A 12,042-nucleotide genomic window follows, 5' to 3' on the forward strand; every position below is an offset into this window, starting at 1 on the left:
CACCCCGTCAGGTGGGCAGTCTGCCCCCCGCCTGTTACGCCACTGTTTCATGTCAATTAGAGACAACAGGGTTATACAATTTCATAACAAAATTTATTTTTTTGTGATATAAGGGGGGTGGCGTCGCAGGCGCCCCCCCCCTAAATCCGCCCATGTTAGCAAAAGGTCAGGATGAATTATTGAGTATTCGTTACATTCGATGCAGAATGAAACTCGGTACTTGCCTTTGCATCTACAGTTGTAGGATTAGTTTCTTTGCATATAAATGTTTAAGGGAATATTAGCACTTAAATATAATCAACTCAAAGTACTTTACAATGACAGAAATGACGTAATGAAACATGATAATTTATAGTTAGTTTATGGTTTGTAACATAACACGTGCGATAATCATTGCATTAATTACGTTGAGTCTCAAGATTTGTTCCCTTAATCCTATACATGTAAGATGAAATGTAAGTGTAACTGTTTATAGCATTTTTACAACATAATTCCCCCATGTTCCTACTAGTAATTAGTTGTTGCTTCGTTAAAGGTATCCGATCACCTGTCGCTGTTCTCCTGAGTACAATATATCAACATATTGCGTATAGACCTATATCTAACTTATCCACGTACTGCATATCTAAGGGCAGCATGGCTTGCTCGAAATCACCATATTATATCAAGTTCTAGTGTCTTATTCTTGTATTTTTTATATAAGTAATAATCTAGGTGTTTACTCGGCAATTACAGTAATTTAAAGTCTTTAAAAAATTAAATAAGGAGTTTGGAGGCCTAAAGCCTGGCACTAACTGCGCCCGACGGTCGTTACCCGACGCGATTCTACGAAAAAAAACAAAAAAACGCAACGCCACAACGCACGCGCAACGGATCGTTTTTAATGAGGATCTGTTCCAACTGCCACCGACAATCAGCAGACGGCGTCGTTTGATTCGTCGTACCACGGGCGTACCGCCGTCGTACGACTCAGTGTACGGCTTAACTTTTTTACTTTTATGTTATGGTTGTAAAAATCCACCTGTGTATTGGATGTGCTCTTCTAACTATCTAGCATGAAAACATCATAAACAACGGAGAATGAAGTTCAAGACAGTTTTATTGCCCATTTTTTATGCCGACTACACTGTTAATTATCATCATACGAGTACAATGTCTGTCACAAACATCTTATTTTAAATGACCCTAGGCTGTCGCTTCATATCATAATATATTTAAAATGGTTATCACGTGAAGAATTTTAAAGCCTAAATACGGTTTGTAATCCAAATCATAGAACGTTGTTCTACGTTGGAGAACGAATATTGAAGCTTGGACATATTTTTAAACTACGTTGGAGAACGAATATTAAAGCTTGGACATATTTTTAAACTACGTTGGAGAACGAATAATAAAGCTTGAAAATATTTTATAAATATATTTAAATGTATCTTTTCGGAGATCCAGTCTTGTCTTTTTAAATGCTTATGATGAGTGCGTAACATACTGATATTCCAATTATATAAGTATTTCCTAAATACGGTTTGTATCCAAATTATAGAACGTTGTTCTACGTCGGAGAACGAATATTAAACTATATATTTAAAATGTATCTTTTCTGAGATCCAGTCTTGTTGTTTCAAATGATTATGACGAGTGCGTAATATATTGATACGTGGTGTACGGCAGGCATTTAACACATATTGATTTCTGTTATTCGCAGTGTGTCGAGAACTAACGCTATTTCTCTACGCTTGTGCAAAGAGTGTGAAAAGCTGTTGCTTTTAATCGGTTTCAATTTTCCAACGTACCACCTGTGGCCTAGTTTTTTAGGGATTGGTCTTTACATAAGAGTTGTAATTCTGGTTGGGGGAACTTTTTTCAGACTCACCGATAGATTTCTCTTCTAAAATGATAAAAATTTCTAGTTTTATTTATTTTTTAATAAGCCTATAGCTGTTTCGCATCTAAGGCTGAGAAAATAATTATAGTATCCATATGGTATATAATATGATTATAGCATTTTAAGTTCAAACACCTTTTGTTCTTCAAAGAAATCTTGAAAACATTCATAATCTGCTGTCAATATAGTTTAAACAAATGCTGTAATTTTAATAATAAGGCAGCAGTCATAATCGTGACGTGATCAAATCCATGAGATCATATCTCCCAGTGTTCTTCAATCTCGCTCCCGCCACCCCACCGATGCTCGAATTAATTTCTAATTTGTTTCATTATATCGCTAATGATTGTCTTGAGATCATTGTTTGCTACTGGCCACCCCCACACTTCGCTTTAAATAACATTATCGTTAAATCAGGGAACAGTGAAATTGGTTAAATAGCCTACAACCCAAACACTTTAGATGCGAAATTAAATCCATAACTGTACCATCACATTCGTTTTTGCACATTGAGGCTAATTAAACTTTTTCTGACCAGTTTGCACCTCATCATATAAGAAATTAACACCAAACTCCTCAGTCATAAACGTAGCCATACATTTCTAGCTGATCCCCATGACAGCATATGAATCCGTGGGTAATGATCCTGTCATTCCACAGGATAACATGAGAGATGCCCTCGTTATTAACATCTAAAAAAACCGCAAAAAATTATCAATCTTACCATATTAATTACAGATATACCACGAACCACCTGAAATCGAGCCTTAACATCACTCCATATAATGTAATAATATAATAATAATAATAATGTAATAGAGACAATCAAGTACGATAATTGTCAAAACATCGTTGACTCATGTTAGCAGATATAACAGGTTATATGGAACTCAACTCGAAATGAATACACATAAACATTGGAAATAAATTAACCTTCTCAAAATTAACAATTAAAAACTTGTATTAATTACACCATTATCTATTAAATGGAGAGTTTACTGTCTTCAATAAACTTGTTTTTATTGTGATAAAACTTCAGATGCGTTGTAATTGCGTCTTGTATGGTATGTTTATACATTGTGATTATCAATTAAAGCTGGTTTTGAGGTAACTCGATTGAGCCTGTTTCACTTGTGGTACGATCGAAGTTGCCAACTTCATTATCAACATAATGATCTATTAAATACGCAATTGAGATGAAGGCCATGATTTTAATCACCTACTGTATTAGGAATGACTTTTTACATAGGCAATTTGTATAAACTTGTTTCATTTATGTTGACAAAAATATTCTTAGAAAAAAACACACAACCTTAAAAGAGCTAAGACACGATGTTATAAAACACTTTCAACTTGGCCAATATTGAGAGCTTAAATATCTTGGCTAAAGAGCTATAAAAACTCATACAATAAGAGCGAAATAATACATACATCTTGCTCAAAGAATTTACTAAATGTTCTACATGACCTAACCTGTCACGTTACGTATCACTCGTCATTTAGATTTAGTACCGTAATAAATTACCTAGATGAAACGAAACATGCACACCACATTACATTAGAGTAACATAAATGTTTGAAAGCAATACTGTATTCCCATCCGTACCATGCCATATGTAAATATTAAACGAAAACAAAAGAACAATAATCCCATTGGAAACTTTAAAAACCCTATAAAAATACATGTTTCAAACTTTTAACATACCATTGCTTAATGATTCTAAAAATACTTAATAAACAATTCAAGTAATGAAGTTAACAAATAATAACCAATGGTCAAAAAAGCATTGATCACGTCTAAAATGAGTGATTTTTAAAGTAAGGTTTTTCAGAAGCTAAGGATATTATAGTATACATGACTAGGCTCCACTTTTTTCTGTAACACTTCGTCTTTGTAGGTAAGTGTTTTAAACTAGTCATTATACTCCTGAAGAAGTAGTGTAAAACTATCTTTCGGATTTTAAAGGTGGGAAACACCCACAAAAGACAAAAAAAAAAAAAAAAAAAAAAAAAAAAAAAAAAAATCTTTCGGATTTTAAATATAGATTTATAAAAATAATTCATGTGTTCGTGGTAAAATTGGACAATTGGAAATTTTATTTCTTAACAAATATAAATAGGTTTTCTAACGTTTTGTCTGCGTTTTCAAAAATGTCTTCGGTAAGTAATTTTTTTCCTATGTTTCAAAAAGTGTCTTCTTCGGGTGATTGTAATCGATATTTCCAATTTTGGTTGATACCGATACACAACTGATTATATTTCAAGTTTCACGTTGCTTCAAATTATTAAATATATTCCTTGCAAACGCAACGGATTTAGTTTTCATCTCATGTTTAGTTCTGTCGATTGTATTTGTCGTTTCCAATAGCATTTGGGTTTTGTATGCTTTTATCAGTCTTGAAGCAGATTTCTTTGTCCTCCTTTTAACCGCCTGGATTATACGTTTTAAATTATACGCAGAAAAATAAATTTCGTTGCGATGATGCTTATGAGTATCTTGTTTTTATCACTGTTTCCCCAGGGTTTTGCCTTTAAAAAAATTGTATTCTATTATTCACCGTTTTACTTCAGCCTTCAGACACAGGGAAAAGTAAATACACTTTGTGTGAAGGTTGGACGAAGCCGGTTACTGTATGTTACATCATTACCATGTACCTCTACAACATGGGAACTGGGATACTTTTGGTTTCGGCTGAATATTACATCGTATTCCAATGTGTATTTCTTGTATTCCTATCAGTAATAATATTCATATATCAACTAAACACTAGGGAATGTGGTTGCGAATCAGATATTAAACTGCAACTTAAAGTATGAAAAGGGCACTTGTTAGGCTGGGCTGGTCTGGGCTGGGTCTGGTCGGGCCCGGCTAGGCTAGGCTCGGCTAGGCTGCGCCGATGGTCTCACGGGGCTTTGGGATTCACTTTGCAGCTAATGTTTTCCTATCTGTGTTCTCTATCACAGTTTACTGTTATAGATTTGAAAGCAATCCCCTTTGAATTTATTTTGGTCTAGGCTTATGCTAAATAGTTATGAATTAATATCGCAATCACTAGGAATCATAGAAAGTTGTGTTTACAATGACCAGCGTAATAAATGGGACTTGGAGTGGAATGCGCTATAAAAGACTAAAATTATCACTGCCAATGGAAGAAAGAACCGACAATCAATTGTAAATATGCTAGTTACACTCAAACTTTTGAATGCGTTACTTTCCAGTACATCGGAAAACATATATTCATCAATCATTATCATCAGAGAAATCTTGGCGGTACGACATAGGATTTCAGCATTTTTTCTATCCCTAATTTCATTGCAATACAGCAATTTATTTAACGTGTTGCAATAATCCCACCTCATTACCCAATGATACGACGATAGGGTCTGCTGCAGGAGACACCGTCATCAATATTGATGTGCAATAGTATATCATTTCTTAAGCCTGTGCATACGATTGGTCAGTACCTCGTAAGAACAGGAGATAAAAACAACGTATATATTATTTCTAAAACAAATAATTTATCTCCTGACATATTGATGACAATATCCTCAGAGACACAGCATCGACGCTAATGGATCTTTTGGTTATAAAGCAAGCTGCAATTATTTAAATTTTGTGTCAAACATGCCAGTAACAAATTTTTTCTGTATGTTAATAGCATTGTAATTAAGTAAATGATTTAATAGGTAAATGTATTAATTAGGTCTACATGTAATATGCACTTATAAGCGTCGGCCTCTCGTGTGTAGTATATCAAATCAAGTAAATAATATACACCGATAATATCGTGCAAAATATGATCTCACTATTTCACCTATTGCCGGTTATTGCAGTTATATAATATAGGCAATGAAATATTTATAATTTACGCTTTATTTTGCAAATCTATTGAGCCTTCAGTGTACCCCAAAGCAATTAATACGAGATGATAGTGGATTTATATAAACCGGATGACGATATATATTAGATTGCATTCATAATAGCTTTTTGATTCAGTGATAATATCTTTATCACCACAAATAATTATCCAAAGTACATATGAGATTAAGTGGCGTAGTTTATTGTGCTTTTCGGTGTGATTTACATTCGACAACATTAAATTTAGTTGTGAACGCCTGACAAAACAATTAATTTGATTAAAAGCAGGAGCGTTTAGACGTTGCTCACATGTGTACCTATTAATTTTGATATTCAGGATTGGAAGATAAACTTGCTCGTTACTCTTCTAGCGTTTGGGGATGGAAAAAAGTAGTGTGTGGGTGAGGAGGGTGGGGAGATTCATACATCTCAGGTAGTCACACATGCCGTCTATGTTAATCCATTTTGTCTGCTCTCTCAATTTACGATCAAGTATCTTCATATACACTATACTAATGACAATAATGATTTCCAAAAATTGAGATAATATTTTTAAGCTTATTCTATAAACAAGGTCTCGTAATCTTGAAAGCTCCGATGAGGGCAGTATAATAGAGGCAGTAGAATACATTGGCCAATACGGCCGAACATTCTAAGATATTTAAGAGCTAATTGACCAAAAAAAAAAAAAAAAAATTGGAAGAGCTAATGGGAGAGAAAATTTTGAATAATTAGAATGTTCATTTGTACAAAATTAAAATGTTTTAAATTTGAAAAAAGTAAAATGTCTTAAAAGTGAAAAAAAAATTGAACAAAAGTGATTCGAACTTACGACCTTTGGTTCCCTAGAACACATCGTTAACCGACCGAGCCATCCATGCAACGTGTCCTAATTGTGGTAATGGCAGCAGTGTATAGTCCTTGCTGAAACAACCTGAGGTCCAGCCTAAAAAAGGGCCATGAACGTCTGTTGGAAATCACCCCTAGTTCATTTGTAATAACAACAACAACAAAGAAGTAGAGGTTCAATCGAGTTTTATAGAGCATCTTATCGGAGATAATAAAAATAATTGGCCTTAACGGCCGCCCATACAAAAAAGCAATCAGCACAATAAAAGATCTATTAATCAATCAGCCGCGTATTCCTCATCGGAGCTAAAAATGATAACGGTGCTAGTAATAATAATAATAATAGCAGCAGCAGCAGCAGCAGCAGCAGCAGTATACTTAGCCCTGTATACTTAGCCCTTGTTATCCATGCTCTGAATTTTCTTCACTTATTGTGCCTGATTAGTCTTTACTTCATAATTAATTGACAATATAGTAACACGTCATTTTTTGCCTGAATGGTGCTGATCTTGTCCGCGGCCGACTATGTCTGATTCAGCCTATGTACCGATCATTAATCTAAAATTTCGATGAAGACGTTGTGAATCAAGAGCATCCTCATTATTGTCATTTTAATTGAATGCTCTTGTTGATTTAGAACACATCCATAAGGCCTACTGTATTCCAACCATAACATTATGATCTCGATAAATGACCTGACCACAGTGGCACAGATAATAGGGGCCCTGGGGGGAACGAAGAATGTTGAGGCCCTATTGAGTTTATAAGTTTGTGAGGCCAGGGCTTATGGTTGGGTCCGGACGTCCCAGTGGGTCATTTGGACATTGTAGAAGAGTAAAATTCCGGTATCTAGACACTTAGAATGGTAAATTGATGGCAGAATGTTAAGGAATAAACTAAACTTATTTTATGCACTTTCACTCTTATAATAGTATATAAGAGTCTCTTCTTATCTTCTCATATTAGCATTATATTCTTTACTTTTTTATATTTTATTAGGCGATACTGGAGGTTTCCTCACGAAATGGTGACTTCCACCCGATTATCACGCCCTTAGTTCACGCAGCGCATCTGAACAATTACCATATCATCAAAGTTCTCCTCAAACACGGCTCTGAGATATGTTCTCCCACTAAATGGGAGGAAGAGGAAGACTACACGCTTGAGAGCTGTATATCGACTTACGAAATCTATCGGGCTTTATCCAGTCCGGCTTACATTTCGCTTACAGCTTTCGATCCAATAAATGAGGCGTTCAGACTCAGTAAACGCCTGAAAGAGCTGAAATACTGGAGGGTGGAGTTCGGCGATGAGTTCCATGCTCTTGCCGAGCAGTGTGAAAGCTATGCCGCTGATTTACTTAACCATATTCGAAGTTCACGAGAGCAGATGATAGTATTTAATTACTCAAGAACGAAGAAGAACGACACAGAATACAGCACATTGGCCCCAAGTCGGGTGAAGCTCGCTATCGACTGTGGACAGAAAAAAGTAAGATTGTTATTTATCATACTGCTGCTGCTCCTGCTATTGCTATTACTATTGTTATTGCTACTGCTACTACTATATGAATTTATAGTCAGGTTTTGATTTTGAGAATGACAGTGGCAGTGACAGTGGCATTGACGGTAGCAGTAGCAGTATACATTTTTTTGAAAAACACATTTTATAAGAACAAAATAAGAAATTGAGGCTGAGAAAAAATGTCAAATGAGGTTTTTATTTTTAAAAAAAAGAAGAAAACCAACGACTCTTATTTGTACCCTAATTTGCAACAGGTGTGACCATGTAACACCCGATACAGTACAGTACTGTAATAAATAGTATACCGACTGTACAATTACAATTTTCTTTTATGAAAATTGTTTTAAAAAAAGAACATAATAAGAACATTTTGAGCCGGAAATCGGCAAATAAGAACACTGAGCCTGGGCAAAATTTTACTGGTTCTTTAAAAAAAAAAGGTGTAGTATTTACATTATTTATCTTGTACCAGATTGTATATAATTATTTCATAGTTTTATATTCACTTTTTGTAAATTTTGTAATCATGGATGTACCACAATTCGATGTATGCCGCTGACTCTAAAGCGTTTCCAAATAAATCTGATATCTGAAACAACAACAGAAACGTGACAGCAGCTACGAAAGCAGCAGCAACATTTACCGTCATCGTAATTATAATTAGTAGGCCTAACTGTAATCGTAATTAATATTGATGAATAGAGTTTAGAATAATTCGGTAAATTTCAATAAAAGAGAAAATTCTGTGATGGCAGTGATCGGCACACACTGCGTTGAGTAGGCCTACGGCGATCGTATGACCTACGGCCGACGAATCCATCTCCGTTTCTCGTTTAGGTTGAAATTAATTTACATAATGTATTACTAATTATAGGTTTGAAAACTCCGGATGTTTTCGATAATTATTCATATATACATAGGCCTACTCTTATAAAAAAAAATAGGACGAGGCGAAGAACCACTCAAATGCGATATTTCAGATTCTTTGAATGGGCTTAAATGAATAACACATCTTCATTAAATATTGTAATCCTCGTACATCCTTCTTTTCTCTAAAACCACTTAATTTCCACTTCTACCACCACCACCGTACTGGAAATTACATTGGAGTTGGTGATTCTCTGGGACATAGGAATTTATCCCCAGGGTTGCTACATTTTTCAACAGAGGTTTTTCTCTCTACGAGAAGATTCCCACCCTTGAAGATAATTCCCCACCATTGTAAAAATGTTTCCAACCCCTTGGCTTGAAATTCCACCCCTGAGAGAAGTCTCCACTCCTGACAGAAATACCCATACCCATGCCTGGAAATTCCACCCCTGACTAGAGATATGTAACTTTTCAGGAAAACTACCGAATACCAACCAACTGAAAATCCACATCCCAATGGGTTCAGTTCAGTTTACTTCACATCATCAAAATATTTTACAAAACGGAAAAAATCGCACAAGACAGGACAAACAAGAAACAACAAAAGATGAATTATATATATATATATCTGTCTCTTATACACATCTAGATGTGTATAAGAGACAGTCATCAATATGGTGATCGCTTGTCAGAATTAGATCATGGAATATTAGTCTCCACCTCTACTTGATTGATTAGGAATTTATGATGACGCCCTCTTGTGTTTTAAACATAGTGTTGGCTGCTGACGACGACGCAATTCTTCTTGGCGCGTTCCCAAAAATAAGCGTGTCCTAAAGGAAGGTCCAAATGATATGTTGTAGCGCAATATCCAATGTAAAATTGAAATTATGAATATTTTATTTTTTTGATATTATATTAAAATTTGCGTGTAGGCCTAGTACGTAACAATACACGCATTAATTTTGTGTACTCCTGTGATAGTGAAAACAGCAGAGCTCTCCTGTTGTGTATTTGGCTGTGCTGCAAGCTTATTGTTGAAATCCACCGTGTTTATTATTACACTGATTATTACACTGTAAAAACATGTTGGTAACACATCACAGATTGTAGTCTATAACTGTACCTTAACCCTCATGGTCTGCAATTCATTGAAAGACAACTATAAAAATAGTATGATGTACATGAAAACCCATTAATGTTGTGGCTTTAAAGTATACATTGTAATGCGTTCGACGGCCAAACGCATCAATCTAAGTCTACCTCCACCTATTCGACTAAATATAATATTTATGTAAAAATAAAAATAATCGCTAATATACATAATGAAATATAAGTAAGCTTGCCAAGATTTGTACGCCCCGAAGTCACACGCGTTCTCGTTTGATATTTCGCACATAGGTAGGGAGAGTGTGCAACCTTTTGATTAAATAAAAAAAGCTTTTACGTCATCGATTTGAGACTTTGAGACGGTCTTCGAAAGCGAGTAGGCCCTATCATAAAAAGAATAACCGATATAATTTTAAATATATCAATCAAATTAAGATTCAGTCAGAATAAATCTATGAAATTCGTGCCATTTTAATATCGTATGCAGGACATGCACATCAGTGGCAATAAATAGTTTATATAACGAGGAAAAATCATTAAAAACGGATCTACTTTTTGGATAATTTTATTTTTGTTATAATAACCATTATGGCTAAGCATTGTATTAGGCTTTGATTATTAACGGTATAATCAGCAAGGTAGCATTCGTAGACTTTTCACAAAAATATGACGTAGTTAGATAGAATGATGCTGAAATAGGAACGTTTCAGGCAATTGTGTTAATCCTAGCTACAGATATCTTTCTACGACTTTCCTTGAATCCGGATTAAGTGTCTATTCTAGTGCTTAAAGTGACCTTCCGAGTTTCCGAAGGTAGCCTACACCAAGGCTTACGCATTTAGCGTGAGACTCAGGCATTCGACGTCTGTCTCATGCTCTTACGCTTAAGGACCAAAATCTTACACGTAAATGTAGTATAGGCTATAATAAAAAATATATGTATATTTTGTTGCTTTCTTAAATATTCATCATCTACAGTACTTATTAAAATAGGATTGGTTTTGTTATTACACATTCGAACACAAAATGGTGGCGCACTACCAGGTTTAAGTTGGCTTTCTATTTTAAGTAGCATTCTCTACCAATCAAATTATGGAATTGCCTACAATATCGCGGGCCGGGGGAAATATGTTGCAAGTGTTACAGTTTTCTGGAAGAGTATATCATGTCAGATACAAATTTCTCAGAGAATCTTACCGTCAAGTTGGAAAAAACAAACGAACCACCACATTTCTTTGATACCTAGCTATTCAGAAATGTTTTTAAAAAAAAGGCGAAATCGGTTATGAACAAAAGTCTTGCCTGCAAATTAGTCTAAAGTTCCGATGGTTTACACCTAAATAAAAGTTACTCATTTGAATGAAGACGATCACGAATATCGACTATATAACGTTCTGTGTCTGCAGTATATCTGCCCTCATGGGGGCAGTAGACACGAAAATCGTACCAATTATAGTGAAGACAATAATAATGATTAATTGACACCGTCAATTGTAGTGACGAGAGCTTTCACATAGCTTTACGTTTGAAGTTATAATTCTAGTTGAACTGCAGTCGCTATTATATTTTTTGTTGTGTATATGATGGTTATGATAAATCGGTTAATCTCGTTAAATGACGTTTTATATTTTTTCTTAATGCAACATAAATTGGTACGCATAGCCACTGGCACATACAGATAACATTCATGTACTATTATAAATAAACCTCCCACGGCGCTATCCATGGATACGGTATTAAAAATCCTTATGAAGGGCTGGGTTAAAACAGTCAAGGTCGCTATGTATTCATATTCTTGCGTCGATAGACCATAGAGTGCTCTATCGATAGGCTAACTAATTGTGTGTGAGTGAATGCTGTTGGTGTGCTAGACTTGCAATTTCAGTGTAGTTTCTCGAACCTAAAGATAGACACCAAGATCAGAGGGAGCGTGTGTCTACTCCCTGAC

At 35.1% G+C, this 12,042-nt stretch overlaps 1 protein-coding gene across 1 annotated transcript in view; it reads left to right on the forward strand.

Moving 5' to 3' along the window:
• The window catches only part of LOC117122249 (short transient receptor potential channel 4-like), a 35,498-nt gene that overhangs the window by 10,199 nt on the left and 13,257 nt on the right, over nucleotides 1-12,042 (forward strand). The window contains exon 4 of the mRNA XM_033267782.1: nucleotides 7,590-8,081. Within this exon, the coding sequence (XP_033123673.1) occupies nucleotides 7,590-8,081 (492 nt within the window). The remainder of the gene's footprint in view (nucleotides 1-7,589; nucleotides 8,082-12,042) is intronic.

The sequence above is a fragment of the Anneissia japonica genome, unplaced genomic scaffold (assembly GCF_011630105.1).
Source record: "Anneissia japonica isolate Jap-2015-1 unplaced genomic scaffold, ASM1163010v1 scaffold287708_len1499824_cov190, whole genome shotgun sequence".
In the NCBI taxonomy this organism is placed as follows: Eukaryota; Metazoa; Echinodermata; class Crinoidea; order Comatulida; family Comatulidae; genus Anneissia; species Anneissia japonica.